This window comes from Carcharhinus amblyrhynchos, chromosome 20 (assembly GCF_965287045.1).
Source record: "Carcharhinus amblyrhynchos chromosome 20, sCarAmb.v2.hapA, whole genome shotgun sequence".
Taxonomy (NCBI): domain Eukaryota; kingdom Metazoa; phylum Chordata; class Chondrichthyes; order Carcharhiniformes; family Carcharhinidae; genus Carcharhinus; species Carcharhinus amblyrhynchos.
Genome location: NC_137343.1, coordinates 9,201,542 through 9,218,916, shown reverse-complemented (window position 1 = coordinate 9,218,916; position 17,375 = coordinate 9,201,542). Strand labels below are relative to the sequence as shown.

The window sequence follows — 17,375 nt, the reverse complement described above, 5'->3', positions numbered from 1 at the left end:
AGATGCTCCATAAAGGCATGTCTTTCTTTCAATAATATGATACATTATGCTCAGATGCTTTTTTTAAAAGTTTACTCAGAATGCTACTTTAGCACTGAATAATAGACATAACAGCACATTCAGCCACTTGTACCAATTCTTTGTTAGACCTATTCAATTAATCCCAAACCTCAATTCTTTACTCATATCTTTGGACCTTTTTAACCTTTCGACAATTTATTCAATTCTCTTTGGAATGCTACTATTGAATTTGCTTTTAGCACCCCGTTACAGCAACTTGCTGCATGAAAAATCGTTTCCCATGTTTGCTTTTTGTCAATCACCTCAAATCTGGGTCCTCCCATTATCAACCACTCTACCACTAGAAGGTTTTTGTTCATTTTTTCTTATTTGCTACAAAAAATGTATCACCCCGATAATTTAGCTATGGTTGGCATGGTGGCACAGTGATTAGCACTGCTGCCTCACAATGCCGGGGACCAGGTTCAATTTCAGCCTTAGGTGACTGTGGAGTTTGCACATTTGCTCCATGTCTGCGTGGGTTTCCCCCAAGTGCTCTGGTTTCCACCCACAGTCCAAAGAAATGCGGATTAGGTTGATTGACCATGTTAAAAATTGCCCCCTAGGTTCAGGGGGATTAGCAGGGGATAAATACATGCGGTTATGGGTATAGACCTGGGTGAGCTTATTGTCGCTGCAGACTCGATGGGCTGAATGGCCTCCTTTGGCACTATAGGGATTCTATAATTATTAATCCTAAAATAAATTGAAACATCCAACAACTGGAATGAAGCAGTTAGGAATTGAGAGGAGACTGCATTACATGAAATAGGTTTGCATGCATGTATATGGATGAGTACTGTCAAATTTTATATGTATATTAGACTAATTAGACAATTATCCTCCTCTATAACTCAGTGTAGAAAGTCAGATAGGTTTGATATCACATTGACATTGAAATCACATTGATGTCACACTATATAACTGTGTAGCCTGGACAAATGGCTCACCACACATGTTCAATGAACTGCTCATGACATACTGGTTCTTTCCAGTGATCCGAGGCTGTGGGCAGAGCTGTGTTACACCAGCTACATGTACTGATTCCTCAACAATTCACAACATGGAAGGGCAACTATGTTGGCAGAGCAAAGCAAACTACTTTGTGGAACAATATATGGTGTGTATTATACATTCAACGGTTTTATATACAAGAATAATTATATGTTATATCTTATTAAAATGCAGAAGGTTTTTGATGAGTCTTACAAGTGAGGTTCAAGTCAATGCTCTTCTGAAACGCCTTGGGCCATTCCTACATTAAAGGCACTATACAAATGTAAATGATTGCTTTCATGTCAGCACAGGGATGACTACTTTGCAGCACATTCTTATCCATATGTTACCTTCCCCACACAAACCTATTGACTAATCTTTGAGTTCTGTGAAGAGAGAACTGATAGTTGAAGTTTTATTGGAAATAGAATATTAATGATGAAGCACTCTATGGTACGGTTTGAGGTAATGCTGTCCTGTCATATAAATGAACTGGTGGACTAGTGTGGAGCACACCAATAATTATATCAAGCTCATAAACATAGTATGTGTCATTTCAGTTATTTATGAAAGTGTGTAAGAGTGCTGTCTAATATCACTGCTTCACCAGTCCTATCCTTGGTTTAAGTTATTACTCGGTAAGAATGGCAACGTAAAACCTGAAAAATGAATGTCAGGTGTCAGGGAGGTGATATTATAGAATATTATATGGTAGCACAGTGATTAGCACTGCTGCCTCACAGCACCAGAGACCCGGGTTCAATTCCAGCCACAGGTGAGTGTGTGTGGAGTTTGCACTTTTTCCCCCCCGAGTCTGCGTTTGTTTCCTACGGGTGCTCCTGTTTCCTCCCGCAGTCCAAAGATGTGTGGGTTAGGTGGATTGGCCGTGTTAAATTGACCCTTAGTGTCGGGAGATTATTAGGGTAAATGTGTGAGATTACGGGAATAGAGCCTGGGTGGGATTGTGGGCTGTACAGACTCGATGGGCCAAATGGCCTCCTTCAGTACTGTAGGGATTCTATGATGCCATAGGACAGCGTGGTCGCACAGTCGTTAGTGCTGCTGCCTCACAGCTCCAGGGACTCAGGTTTGATTCCCGGCTTGGGTCACTGTCTGTGTGGAGTTTGCAAATTCTCCCCGTGTCTGCGTGAGTTTCCTCCAATTTCCTCCCGCAGTCCGAAAGATGCGCTGGTTAGGTGCATTGGCCATGCTAAATTCTCTCTCAGCGTACCCGAACAGGCATCGGAATGTGTCAACTTGGGGATTTTCATTGCAGTGTTAATGTAAACCTTCTTGTGACACTAATAAATGAGCTTAAAAAAGTATACTAACTAGATTGTTCACGAGACAGAAAAGTTAAATTTGGAAAAATAGTTAAATTGAATTACAGCAGTGGGACAAAAGCCAAAAGGTTGATACTCGTTAAAAAAAAACAAATTTAGGGCCAATATCAGAGAACTAAAGCGTGATCAAGAAGTGGAGTAGATGGAGAAGATTCCTGAATATAGTAGGGGAGGTAATCATCCAGAAATGCTTTAAGAACCAACAGAAGATTGTGAAGGAAGTTATTTTTGAAAAGCAGGTCATATGGTCGTCCTTATCCATACTTGCCAATGTGAACAGGCAATGTTTTTAGATGTTCTGTCAGTGAAATGTTATTACTCTGCATTATTATTATTTGTAAAACGGCAATTAGCCATTAAAATGGATTTTTTTTTATTCATTGGTGGGTCATGGGCATCGCTGGTTGTCCAGCATTTATTGTCCATCCCTAGTTGCCCTTGTTCAGAGGGCAGTTGAGAGTCAACCACATGGCTGTGGCTCTGGAGTCACATGTAGCCAGACCAGGTAAGCACAGCAGATTTCCTTTCCTAAAGGACATCAGTGAACCAAATGGGTTTTTCCGACAGTTGACAGCGGTTTCATGGTCATCAGTAGATTCTTAGTTCCAGATATTTTTTATTGAATTCAAATACCACCATCTGCGGGATTCAAACCTGGGTCCCCAGAACGTTAGCTGAGTGTCTGAATTAATAGTTTAGCGATAACATCACTAGGCCATCATCTCCCTGCAATGAAGCAGAATGCATGAAGCACAGTTTTCTCTCAACTACTTTGGTAACCAACTCACCATTAAAGATAACAGAAGTGTGCGCCGTTTCATGTAATACTTGTGCAACTGAGTACCGCGGTTAGTCTTCTTTGACATGCCTGATTGGAAGTAATGAAACATTTCAATTAGGTAATGTGAAATAACTCAACAATATGTTGTACAACTCTGGACACCAACAGCATTTCAGATCAGCAAAAGTATGTTAATGCCTATCTGGTGCACACCAAGATTTCCCACATGCATGTTGCTTCTTTTAAGATACCACTGGATACCTTGGCGTGAGCTAAATTTGATACTAAATTAATAGTTCGCTTAATTTTTAAAAATCGTCAAGATGCAGAAGTCCTTTGCATAAATTATATGATCAAAATGCAAAAGGAACAGCGAAAGAATAATCAAATAGCAGGCACTAAGAAACAAAAAAATAACACCACAGCTACAGCACAGGAAGCCTTTTCATGCTCTGAAAGATAATTAGGTGACATGCACTGCCAATGTAGTTTAAAAGGTTTCCATTGCAAACATCACCTGATTTTTTGGAGATAGTTGACATTCCACTGGATAGTGGGTAGGTATTGATCCAGCCTTGTGCGGGTTGCTGCCGTGTCCCAACAGCAACATCAAGATTGTTCCGCGAATCGGCCACAGTTATAACAGACAGGTTATTCACAGAGGGATCCTGGTTGTCTGAAGAATAGTTTTCCATTTATAAGCTTTATGCCCAACAGTTTGCTTTGTACCACAATAAAACCACAATAACGCTTTTCAAACAGAACTGCACACAAGGGAGTACAAACAAAAGGAAAGCTTTATTATACGGCAGCTGAGCTTTAGCTGTTAAATAGAACTTTCTTCAGGTCTTCGCTGCACAATTGTTTTCTGTAAAACCTGATACGCAGCAAGAGGAAATATTGACTCCTGCTCCCTTTCAGTTTAATGGGACTGATTTATTGGGAAAGGAACATAGGAATTAGGACCAGAAATAGATGAATTCAGCCCTTCGAGCCTGCTCTGCCATTCAATCAGAACATGGCTAATCTCTGACAAAGGGTTATCTGGACTTGTAATGTTCAGCTCTTTTCTCACCTTACAGACGCTGCCAGATCTGCTGAGATTTTCCAGCATTTTCTCTTTTGGATCTAGACTCGAAACACTGCCTCTATTCTCTCTCAGTAAGAAGTCTGACAAGACAAGGTTAAAGTCCAACAGGCTTATTTGGGAGCATAAGCCACTAGCTTTTGGAGCATTGCCCCCTTCACCAGGTAAGTGGGAGCTCGTGGGCAGTGGGGAGGCTGTCACAGATTGGCTCATTGGAAGATGGCCGCCAGCGGTGAGTGATTGGGCGCAGATGGAAGCCGGGCCCCCGGTGCAGAAAGAGGCCATTCAGCCCATCACATCGGCAGCAGCTTGGGAAATAAAAACTAGCCACCCATTCTAATCCCATTCTAACCTCGGGTCAGTAGTTTTAGCTGGGGGAAGGGTAATTATGAGGCCATTAGGAGAGAATTAGGAAGCATTGGTTGGACTAGGAGATTACAGGGACTAGGAACGTCTGAAATGTGGAGTTTGTTCAAGGAGCAGCTACTGTGGGTCTGTGATAGGTATGTCCCTGTCAGGCAAGGAGGAATTGGTAGGGCTAGGGAACCGTGGTGCACAAAAAAAGTTGATTTGTTGGTTAGGAAGAAGAAGGAGGCTTATGTTCGGATGAGGCTTGAGGGCTCGGGTAGTGCAGTAGAAAGCTTTAGATTGGCTAGGAGGGAGTTGAAGAGGGAGTTAAGAAGGGCTAGAAGAGGGCATGAGATGACTTTGGCTGATAGGATTAAGGAGAATCCTAAGGCGTTCTATAGGTATGTCAAGAATAGAAGGTTGGTCAGGGCAAGATTAGGGCCAGTTACAGACAGTAGGGGGAAGTTGTGTGTGGAACCGGAAGAGATTGGAGAGGCATTGAACCATTATTTCTCTTCGGTGTTCACGCAGGACGATATGAATGTAGCTGAGGAGGTCACTGGGGTGAAGGGGTGTAAAATAGAAAGTATTGTAGTTGATACAGAGGATGTGTTGGATATTCTAGATGGGTTGAAAATAGATAAGTCCCCTGGTCCAGACGGGATTTACCCTAGGATTCTATGGGAGGCAAGAGAGGTGATTGCAGAGCCACTGGCTCTGATCTTCAGGTTGTCGTTGGTCTCTGGTATAGTACCGGAAGATTGGAGGACAGCGAATGTTGTCCCATTGTTTAAGAAGGGGAGCAGAGACTTCCCTGGGAATTATAGACCAGTGAGTCTTACTTCTGTAGTGGGCAAGGTTTTAGAAAGAATTATTAGGGATAGGATTTATAGTTATTTGGAGAGTAATGAATTGATTAGAGATAGTCAGCATGGTTTTGTAGCGGGAAGGTCGTGCCTTACTAACCTTATTGAGTTCTTTGAGAAGGTGACCAAAGAGGTGGATAGGGGTAAGGCAGTAGATGTGGTATATATGGATTTTAGTAAGGCGTTTGATAAGGTTCACCATGGTATGCTTCTGCAGAAAATGCAGATGTATGGGATTGGTGGTAAGTTAGGTACTTGGATCAGGAATTGGTTAGCAGATAGGAGACAGAGGGTGGTGGTTGATGGTAATTATTCATCATGGAGTTCGGTTACGAGTGGTGTGCCTCAGGGATCTGTTTTGGGGCCACTGCTGTTCGTAATCTTTATTAATGATCTGGATGAGGGTATAGTTGGGTGGATTAGTAAGTTTGCTGATGACACCAAAGTCGGAGATGTGGTAGATTGTGAGGAAGGGTGTCGAAGTTTGCAGGGTGACTTGGACAGGTTGCAGAGCTGGGCCGCGAGGTGGCGGATGGAGTTTAATGCGGAGAAGTGTGAGGTAATCCATTTCGGTAGGAATAACAGATGTGTTGAGTATAGGGCTAACGGGAGGACTTTGAATAGAGTGGAGGAGCAGAGGGATCTAGGTGTATGTGTACATAGATCCCTGAAAGTTGGGAATCAAGTAGATAAGGTTGTTAAGAAGGCGTACGGTGTCTTGGCGTTTATTGGTAGGGGGATTGAATTTAGGAGTCGCAGCGTCATGTTGCAACTGTACACAACTCTGGTGCGGCCGCACTTGGAGTACTGTGTGCAGTTCTGGTCCCCACATTACAGGAAGGATGTGGAGGCTTTGGAGAGGGTGCAGAGGAGGTTTACCAGGATGTTGCCTGGTATGCAGGGGAGGTCCTATGAGGAGAGACTGAGGGATTTGGGGTTGTTTTCACTGGAAAGAAGGCGGCTAAGAGGGGATCTTATAGAAACATATAAGATGATTAGAGGTTTAGATAGGGTGGATGGTGATAGCCTGTTTCCTCGGATGGAGAAATCTAGCACGAGGGGGCATGGCTTTAAATTAAGGGGGGGTAGTTATAGGACGGATGTCAGGGGCAGGTTCTTTACCCAGAGGGTGGTGAGGGACTGGAATGCCCTGCCTGCTGCAGTTGTAAATGCGCCTAGTTTGGGGGCGTTTAAGAGATTGGTGGATAGGTTTATGGACGAAAAGGGATTGGTTTAGATTAGTGGGTCAATGTTTTTTTTTTAAAAATAAGACTGGTCGGCGCAACATTGTGGGCCGAAGGGCCTGTTCCGCGCTGTAATGTTCTATGTTCTATGTTAACTTCCAGTAAGCCAGCCCCCTTTTTACAGCTGACAGCATTTCAGCTCCAGATGGGGGTGCTGATGGAGTGAGCCTAGGGTGTTGTGTCTGAAGCTCCAGTTTAGACAGCGAATTGCAGACAGGCAGCAGTCTCTGAATGAAAAGCTTCTTCCTAATGTCCCCTCTAATCCTCCAATCCCTTCAATCTGTGGCAGCCCCACCACTGTCCCCGAACTCCCACTTATCTGATGAAGGAGCAGTGCTCCAAAAGCTAGTGGCTTGTGTTACCAAATAAACCCGATGGACTTTAACCTGGTGTTGTGAGACTTCTTATTGTGGTTATCCCAATCCAACACCGGCATCTCCACATCTATTCTCTCTGCATAGATGGTGTCAGACTGGCTGAGATTTCCCAGCATTTTTCTGTTTTTGTGTCATTGCTGATCTCTCCCTGATCCCAAATCCATCTCCCCATCTGTCCCCTACATCCCTCTTTCCCTTTATCAAAAAATGAGAGATACATCTATCTCCCTCCTGATTCAGATTCCACCGTGCTATGGGGCAGCAAGTTCCACAAATTCATCACCCTCTGCGAGAAGTAGCTCCTCCTCATCTCAGCTTTAAATCTACCACCTCTCAACCTATACCTGTGATCTCTTGTACGAGATTGCCCCATAAGAGGAAACATTTGGTCCACATTTACTTTATCAATCCCTTTTAAAATTTTATATACCCCAAAGTTCTCAGATACTGAACATATACCACCACTGTGCCCAAGTTGTTGTGCTTTATACATGGGTCCAAACAACAAGTGTCAATAAGCAAATTGTTTATGAATGCAAATAGGAAACATAGTGCCCTGCCCTCCCCTGACTGCCACACATACATGTGTGCTTTCCTGCACTGTAGTGTCAGGAGGGGAAATCCTTTCCGTCCTCCTCTTCACTATGGACATCCAATCTTTCTACACCTCCATCTCCCCGACCAGGATAGTCTGTGGGCTCTCCGTTACTTGGTCGAGTGGAGGCCCAAACATTCCCTGTCCACCAACCACTCTCCTCCGCTCAGCAAACTTGCTTCCTCACTCAACAATTTCTCCTTTAACTCATCTCACCTTCCGCAAATGGGTATGACTATAAGTAACCACATGGGTACTTTTTGTGGGGTATGTAAAACCCTACTTGTTCCAGTCCTACTCAAGCCCATTCCCGCAACTCTTTTTCCATTAAATCAACAGTATTGGTGCTGCTTTATGCCTCTTGTCTGGACTTAGAAAAATTTATTGATTTTGCTTCTAATTTACACTTCTCTGTCACCTTCAAATGGTCCATCTCCAACACTTCCCTTCCCTTCCTTCATGTCTCTGGCTCTATTTCCACCAATCCGACCACCAATAGTCACTACAAGTTTAATGAGTTAGCTCCACAGCTACCTTGACTGCAGCTCCTCATGCCCGACTTCCTGTAAGCATGCCATCCCATTATCCCAGTTTCTCCACTTCTGTTGCATCTGTTCCAATGATGCCACCTCCCAAAATGGCACTTCTGGCATGTCTGTCTTTTTCCTGAATGGAGAGATTACCCCACCCCCAATCTTCCCCTCTCTCCCAGAATCATGATAGGGTCCCCCTTGTCTTCACTTTTCACTCCACTAGCCTCCACATTCAAAGGATCATTCTCTGCCATTTCTGCAGCTCCAGCATGATGCCATCACCAAAAGTATCATCTCCTCACCCCCTGTCAGCATTCTGCAGGGACCACTCCCTCCATGACACCTTAGTCCACCCCTCCATCACCCCCAATTCCCCATCCACTTCCCACGGTACTTTCCCATGCAATTGCAGAAGGTGCAACATCCGTTCCTTTAACCTCCGCAAAGTCCAAGATCCCAAACACTCCTTTCAGGTTAAGCAATGTTTCACTTGCATCTCTTTCAATCTGGTCCATTTTATTTGCTGCTCCAAATGCGGTGTCCTCTATATTGGGAAAAGTATACACAGACTGGGTGACTACTTTGTGGAGCACCTTTGCTCAATCTGGAAGCATGACCCCAACCTTCCTGTTGCTTTCCATTTCAACTCACTATCTTGCTCTCATGCTCACATGTCCATCCTTGTCCTGCTGTCATGTCCTAGTGAAGCCCGGCTCAACAGAAGAAACAGCACCTCACTCTCTGACTGGGCACTCTATAGTCTTCTGGACTCAACATGGGTTCAACAACTTCAGACTGTGAACTCTCTCCTCCATCTTGACCCCTTTTCAAAATCCAAATCTTTTTTACAATTCGCCATCTCCCTCCCCCACAATGTCATTTGTTCCTAAGTTTTGCTTTCACAAAGCGCGAACCTCTGTTTTGCTATCAACGCATTTTGCTATCTTAACTTTATGCCACCATTAGTACTTTCTTTAGTCCTTAACATGACCATTAACACTTAATTTATCTTGCGCCCAAAACATCTCTGTCCAATCTCTTCTGGCTCTCACCTATCCCGGATGTTCCACTTTGCTCTACCTCCTCCACCCCCACTTATATAGCATAAAATCCACCATATTTCTCCACATCGTTAGCTCTGAAAAGTCAAACAGATTTAAAACATTAATTCTCTCCACAGATGCTGCCAGACCTGCTGCTTTTACCAAGCATTTTCTGCTTTTATATTGGATTTTCAGCTTTCTCAGTATTTTGCAATTATTTTGGTGGGACTTGAACGCAACCTCAGGTTGCCGATCTATTACCATGAACACCACATTAAAATTAAAGTTTATTTATTAGTCTCAAGCAGGCTTACATTAACCTGCAACGAAGTTACTGTGAAAATCCCCTACACACCACACTCCAGTGCCTGTTATGGTACACTGAAAGAGTATTTAGCATGGCCAATGCACCTAACTAGTCCATCATTCAGACTGTGGGAGGAAACCGGAGCACGTGGAGGAAACCCACACAGACATGGGAGAATGTGCAGAATCTGCAAAGATAGTGACCCAAGCCAGGAATCGAACCCAGGTCCCTGGCGCTGTGAGGCAGCTGTGCTAACCATTGTGCCAACATGCCACCCCTTACAAACAATTAATGTGAAAGTGGGTGGACAGTAATGCTCGCTGACCCAAATGGAGACTACACTGACAGCAGACTTGGGCTGAGAAAGCAAAATCACTCTGAAACAAAAACATGAAGGGCCTGCTGCAGTTTGAGCAATATTTTGCTTGTGCTGAACCAAATGAGAGCTTACTGGAATTTTCTTCAACCACTTCAATGTACACCAGGATTTGGAGAACACGGTCATCGTACATGCTTCAAATAAAATATTCACCAAACTCCGAGAACTTAACCCAGCAAGGCAATCATGACCAGAATTGAAAGGTCGTACAATCAGAGTTTGTGTTGGAAGGGTGCGGAGAGAGTTTGACATTCACATTTGAATGGGAAGCTGTTGATTCTGACCCTGGGACTGGCATTCGTTCTCTTGCACCACACTGGTTGAATTGCAATCAGTAGGCACCATGGGTACTGTCATAATCGTAGAATCTCTACAGTGCAGAAGGAGGCCATTTGACCCATCAGATCCATACCAACTCTCCGATAGAATCATACCCAGACCCTGTAAACCTATGTATTTACTCCAGTAATCCCCCTAATCTACACATCTTGCCACACTAAGGGGCAATTTAACATGGGCAATCCACCTAACCTGCACATCTTTGGACTGTGGGAGGAAACCCAGGCAAACATGGGGAGAACGTGCAAACTCCATACAGACAACAACCCCCAAGACCAGAATTCAGCCCAGGTCCTGGCGCTGTGAGGAGTAACCACTGTGCCACTGTGCACATAATGATCTGCACTAAGCTGCTTTGGGTTAAAATGGCTATTTAGCTTCTCCTGGTACATCCCCCATTCATCCTCTGCCAACCAGACCTTGCCAAGGGGAGAATTTCATCTTCAAATTGTCATGGAGGAAAGTTTCTAATCTTTCTCCTTCTGTTCACAAGAACAATAGAGAAAACATGTGTCTGTGCTGGCCAAGGAATAATGATCATCACACAGAGCACCGGGTATGGAGCCCACATCAAAATCTCCCTTTGGCTTTACAGAGATACCGTTTTCTTATGTGTATATAAAAGTAGCATCAAAATGGATGAAGAAGTATGAAATATGTGCATTTATTGTTTGATGAAAAATAGACACAAGATATGGGGGGCAGAGAAGAATATCACTGGAATGCGCCTTTTTTCTTTGAAGCCTGTTGTTATGAACTAAATGTAGAAAGTCTGCCAACACCAGGTTTTAGTCCAACCGATTTATTTGATAGTAAACTCACTCAAAAGCTAGTGAGTTTACTATCAAATAAATCAGTTGGACTAAAACCTGGTGTTGTCAGACTTTTTACTGTGTTTACCCCAGTCCAACGTCGGCATATCCACGTTATGAACTAATGGCAGGAAAATGGGGATGAGGAGCATATCAGCCAGGATCGAATGGTGGAATGGAGTTGATGGGCCGAATGGCCTTGATCTGCTCCTATATCTTATAACCTACTAGGTTATTGGAGGAAGAAAGAAAATTAGGATCAAATCTCAACACTCCAGTTAATAAGTTTCTTAATGAAAGGTTTGATATGCTGGTTAAATGCTGAGCTTGTTTAGCTTGAACAGAAGAGGGTAAAGCCAACTGTGGCACAACAGTGCAGACTACACAGTCTAATCTCTCTCACTTCCACTCCTTCCTTCCCTCCTCTTCTGTTTCTTAGCTTTCCTCATACATCTCCTAAATTTCTGTCTTCTCATTTTCTCTGAGCTTTCAGGTTCTATTTACTCATCACTTCTTCTCATCTCTTTGATCCATGCACCAGAAGAAAGCAGCCTACAGATAGTTTAACATGAGAGGGTAACGCAGGAATCTGTACCAAAGGAATTATACCAAGGCCCATTTCCCCATGATGCTGCTTTAACGAAATGAAGCAGAGAAATAATAAATGGTAGAATATAACTAAAAGTAAAATTAGGCATAGATAGGGAGAGTGAACGCAAGTCAGGAGGGGTGGGGGAAAGACAAGAGAGAGAGGTGAGGAAGAGAGAAAGAGGGAGGGAGTGAGAGAGGAGAGTCAGGGAAGAGAAATGAGGAAGGGGGGGGAAGAGAGAACATAGAGAGGGGAGGAAGGGGTAGAGGTGGCTGGGGGGGGAGAGAGGGGCAGGCAAGGGGGACGGGGGTGAGATGAGCGGCCGAGGAGGGGGGGGGGAGGGGCGGCAGACGCGGGGAGAGAGGGGCGAGGGAGGGTGGAAGAGAGGGGCGAGGGAAGGTGGGGGCAAGGGAGAGTGGGAGAGAAGGATGGCCGAAGGAGAAAGGGGTGAGCAAAGGGTAAGGGAGGGGGAGGGATGAGTGAGAGAGACTAGGAGGGACAGCGGAGATGAAGGGAATAAGGCAGAGGAGCCCCAGGGAGGCAGAGGGGTGCCAGTTTTCATCAATCTTTCATCAGTGTTAATAACATTTCCTATATAACCTGCAGGTTAGCCACATTTTCAACTCTTCATTCCTTGGCCCCACTCCAAACTTCGTCTGCAAATTTAGCAACTGTGCCAGATTTGTCCTTTCCAGTTGCCATTTTAACATATTGTAAAATAAACTCACACCATCTCTTTTCATTCATTTAGAACAGATTTTAACAAGGAAGAAGCAACAACTTTACCAGGTGGAACAAGCTGGCTTGCATTGAGGTATTTCTTATCAGAGAACATGGCTGTCCAAAACTTGATCATAATGCTGATATCTTCCCGTAGCCTCTTCTCCTCTTGCGTTGGATACTTAGGGGCAACGCTGAAATAATTGAAGAAATGTAAATTGAGATACTTTGGTATGACTACATAGTAAATAAATATGATAATGCACTGTAACGATATGATAATATTTACCTGAAATAGTCAAAAGCTGTGGAATAGACCTTCTCCCTCAACACATTGCGAATTGTGGCATTGGAAACGACATCAGCGTGCAGCAATGCGAGGCCCAGTGTCAATAGCCTAGAGGGACAAAAACAGAAGGTGTTATTTCAGCCAGAGCGTAGAGTATGCCCACTGCACAAAGTGCATTAATGTCAGAGCAAATTTACAGAACTTCTCATCCACTTATTCTTCCCAGGTACGAACCCCGGATTAAAAAGCTGCTACAGAAAATACCAAGCAGAGACTGGTAGCTCCTCCACAAAGGCAGGGAGGGAAATAAAATATAATGCAGTCACACAATGCTGTAATCATCTGCTACGTAGCAGCAGGGCTCAGCACAATACGAGCAGAATCCTGGGAACAGATCTATCAATTTCAATGAGAAAGTCTTTCCTCCTCGGGCAGGAGGGTGGTTAGCACTGCTGCCTCACAGTGCCAGGAACCTGGGTTCATTTCCAATCTTGGAGTTTGCACGTTCTCCCTGTATCTGTGTAGGTTTCCTCTGGGTGCTCTGGTTTCCTGCGGGTGCTCTGGTTTCCTTGCACAGTCCAAAGATGTGCAGGTTAGGGGGATAGGACCTGGATGAGATTGTTGTAGGCACAGGCTTGATGAGCTGAATGGCCTCCTCCTGCACTGTAGGGATTCTATTCTATGATTCTTACTCAAAAATAAATCTGAAGTGTCTCACATGATGGCATTATGATTAATAAATTATCGTTACTGCAATTTCATACTGCACGTACTTGAACCTTGGTCCAATGGCAGCTACGTGTCTGTTCAAACTTCCTGCTGGGCCTCCAACATTAAGGGAGAGAGAGCGTTGCAAAAGACTACCAAAGATCTCCACCTGGTCAGCGCTGCAGTACTTGGCAATCTCAAATCTTTGCACCAGGAACTGAAAGAAGGAAAAAAAAACTATGTAATAACTATATGTGCAGTAATTATGAGGTAAAGGCTAGATCAATTAACTGGATACAAGGCATGATACACATTTCACTGTAATGGTTTCCCTCTCAGGTGTGAGGTACAAAAGTGGACTTCTTTGGAAAAATATGGATGTGCTGCTCAAAAGGATGCAGTGGGATTGACATTAAAAATATATATAAATTCAACCTGTTCAGCAAATGCTTGGAAGTTACAGCTTCCATAGCACTATGGAAATTTATAGCATCGGCGGAGGCCAGCCAGTTCATCAAGTCTGTTTTGTTTAGTTGAATTTATTTATTAGTGTCACAAGTGGGCTTGTATTAACGCCGCAATGAAGTTACTGTGAAAATCCCCTAGTCGCCACACTCCAGCGCCTGTTCAGGTACACCGAGAAAGATTTTAGCATGGCCAATCCACCGAACTAGCATGTCTTTTACACTGTGGAAGGAAACCAGAGCACCCAGAGGAAACCCACGCACACATGGGGAGAACATGCAGGCTCCACACAGACAGTGACCCAAGCTGGGAATTGGACCCAGGTCCCAGGTGCTGTGAGGCAGCAGTGCTAATCACTGTGCCACCATGTCACCCACACTGGGCTACAAGTCTGGGTTGTAACTTCGATAAGTTTTCAAAGCGGAAATAGATTAAGGTTTTGCAGTGTCTTGTCATCCAAATTGAGAGGAACTATCTTTTGAACAGACCCAGTATTTAATTTTAGTTTGATTATTGCCTTGATTTTTCCTTATAGGGCAAACAAGTAGATTGGATAACTGACTAAGAAGCTCAAGTTAGCCACTGGTCTCTTGCTTATAAGACGTTGCACCTCAAAAGATAATTCATCATAGCAAGTCATACTGAGATGTTTCAGAGTGACAAGTTGTTGTGTAAATGCAGCTTGTCATTTTTAGATATTACAGAATGATATTAATTTATGGAAAAAAAAAGCCTTTACATCATTCTCGAAGTATTTTAAGTTCTCATTGGAACGATGGAGGTTGAGGGGGCGACCTGATAGAGATTTACAAGATGATGAGTAGCATGGACAGAGTGGATAGTCAGATGCACTTGCCTAGAATAGTAAAGTCAAGTACTAGGGGGACATAGATTCAAGATGTGTAGAGAAAAGTTTAGAGGAAATGTGCGAAGCAAATTTTTTTTAACCCAAAGTGTGGTGAACATCTGGAATGCGCTACCTGGGGAGGTAGTGGGAGCTGGTGTGATAGCAGCATTTAAGGGACAACTAGACAAAGACATGAATAGGACAGGAATGGAAGGATACGGACTCTGTAAGTGCATAGGTTTTAGCTGAGGCAGGCATCATGATCGGCGCAGGCTTGGAGAGCCGAAGGGCCTGTTCCTGTGCTGCACTTTTCTGTGTTCTTTGTTCTAAACTTTGACAACTTTGAACATTAGTACTAAATACTGAAGAATCAGAGAGGGCTGTTGCACCAGAGTCACCATATTAGTCAAAATCAATGACAAGTCTCATCACATAGTCATAAAGTCAGAGAATATCATGCACTTGCCTCTATCCAGATGTGGTGGGGTGTAACCTCTGGTGGACAGGGCTCAGGCTGGCTTTCCTCTGAAGCTGCCAGAGGATCAGCTTCTTTCTTCTCTTCGGAGAAAAGGCCAAACTTCTGTTGTACCGTCATCTGCCAGGCTCCAACCATTTCCCGCATAAACTGCGAAAGGTAACAAGCGGAATAGTAAAAGCTTCTCTTGTCACCAATAACTTGGCCATGAGCAGAACGGGATCAAAACGTTATTGCATTTAAGATCAGAGAAAACTTTTCACTTTGCTGCAAAGTGAATTATGGCAGTTATTTGCAATCTATGGAACAGCTGCAGTGAAGAGGATGCCCCCCTGTTGCCAAATCTGACCCCTGAAACAGATGCTTACAAAGCACTGTCAGAGAGATGGATCCTAAGAATTAAAGGAAACAAAGTTTATTCCTTTTTTCGCTTCTTCTCCAAAATTGTTGAGTCACGCTGCTGCGACATCACAGGTGATTCTGATTCTGGCCTCACTACAGTCTGCAGTTACATGATCATAGAATCCCTACAGTGCAGAAGGAGGCCATTCAGCCCATTAAGTCTGCACCGACCACAATCCCACCCAGGCCCTATTCCCATATCCCCACATACTTACCCTGCTAGTCCCCTGACTCTAGGGTCAATTTAGCATGGCCAACCTAACCCACACATCCCTGGATGATTAGCTTTTCCCCTTCCCTAGCCCAGGCTACCAAGTTCAACTGCAACAACCTCAAGTTCAGTCAAACCTTCTGGTTTACAATGGCTATTGACTGTACCTTTATTTTATTTACCAAGTCATGAGAGGGCCAGAACATCAGAAATAGAAGCAGGAGTAGGCCATCTAGCCCTTCAAGCCTGCCCCGCCATTCAATAAGATCATGGCTGATCTGAAGTGGCTCAGTTCCACTTTCCCGCTTTCTCCCCATAACATGTTTTTCAAATAAATTATCAAAAGTATATCAATTCTAAGTCTTCCTGTCGCAAACTTTTTCCTACAACCTATTCTTTGATTCAGTGAACCTAAATGAATTCTACAGTGTAGAAGGAGGCCATTCAATCCATCGAATTAGTACCAACCACAATCCAACCTGGCCCCTATCCCCATAACCCCACGTATTTACCCTAGCTAAACCTCCTGACACTAAGGGGCAATTTAGCATGGACAATCCACTTAATCTGCACATCTTTGGGCTGTGGGAGGAAACCGGAGTACCCGGGGGAAACCCACGCTGACATGGGGAGAACGTGAAAACTCCACATAGACAGTGACGCAAGCCAGGAATCGAACACAGGTCCCTGGCACTGCGAGGCAGCAGTGCTAACCACTGTGCCATCGTGTCGGCCTTAAATAAAAATAATTGGTCGCAAAATATGATTTTTTTTTAAAAAACGGCATTTCAGTATAAATTTTGTAGCAAATAAAATAGCTTTCTGAGTCTTATTGCTGGCATTGAAAACATTCTATACATAGTTATATCTTATATGTATAAAGACAGACAAAGATAAAATGATTTTAAAAGTTAATTTAAACTGAGAATTTTGAAAGATTAAAAAAGAAATATTACAATGACTAAAGGCAACTCACTAAATCCTCCTCTCTACCTTGTGAATTAGCTACACCGTCAGTAACATCAATAGATTATTTTCTGCACACTGTTAAATCATCTCGATTTGTACAGTCTCAAAGATAAATCTTGCCCAATAAACACATGGATATTAAAGTAGTAAGGAGCTACTACTTCTTGCAATTTTTTTTAAAACAAAATTCTTACAGGAAGACAGAGATGCATGTTCACTGTTGAGAAGATGGTAATGATGTGAAGTTGCCGGCATTGGACTGGGGTAGGCACAGTAAGTCATCTCACAACACCAGTTTAAAGTCCAACAGATTTGTTTGGTAGCACTTAGTGTTGTGAGACTACTTACTAGAAGATGGTGAGTAGCACTAACCCAATGAAGGATTAATTTTTGTAACTTGTTATGAGAAAAGACATTAATTGAAGGCCTAATACTTACTGGAACCTCTATGCCATTCTTTGCAGCCAGCAGCCATTCCCAACAAGCTACAGCAGTTTCCATGCCCAATGCTGTGAACATGCGTAAAGGGGCCCAGCATAAATGGTGAAGGAGTTGTGGATCACAAACTGTAGCATGACAGAAAAAAAAAC

The 17,375-nt window shown here is 43.6% G+C and overlaps 1 protein-coding gene across 2 annotated transcripts in view; it reads right to left on the bottom strand.

The window, feature by feature from the left end:
- The window catches only part of pi4kab (phosphatidylinositol 4-kinase, catalytic, alpha b), a 177,014-nt gene that overhangs the window by 50,444 nt on the left and 109,195 nt on the right, over positions 1-17,375 (bottom strand). For both annotated transcript variants that reach the window (XM_080208072.1, XM_080208073.1), the window contains 7 exons: positions 17,224-17,351; positions 15,195-15,353; positions 13,482-13,633; positions 12,709-12,816; positions 12,486-12,613; positions 3,698-3,856; positions 3,188-3,267 (listed from right to left, as the gene is read on the bottom strand). In XM_080208072.1, the coding sequence (XP_080064198.1) occupies positions 3,188-3,267; positions 3,698-3,856; positions 12,486-12,613; positions 12,709-12,816; positions 13,482-13,633; positions 15,195-15,353; positions 17,224-17,351 (914 nt within the window). The remainder of the gene's footprint in view (positions 1-3,187; positions 3,268-3,697; positions 3,857-12,485; positions 12,614-12,708; positions 12,817-13,481; positions 13,634-15,194; positions 15,354-17,223; positions 17,352-17,375) is intronic.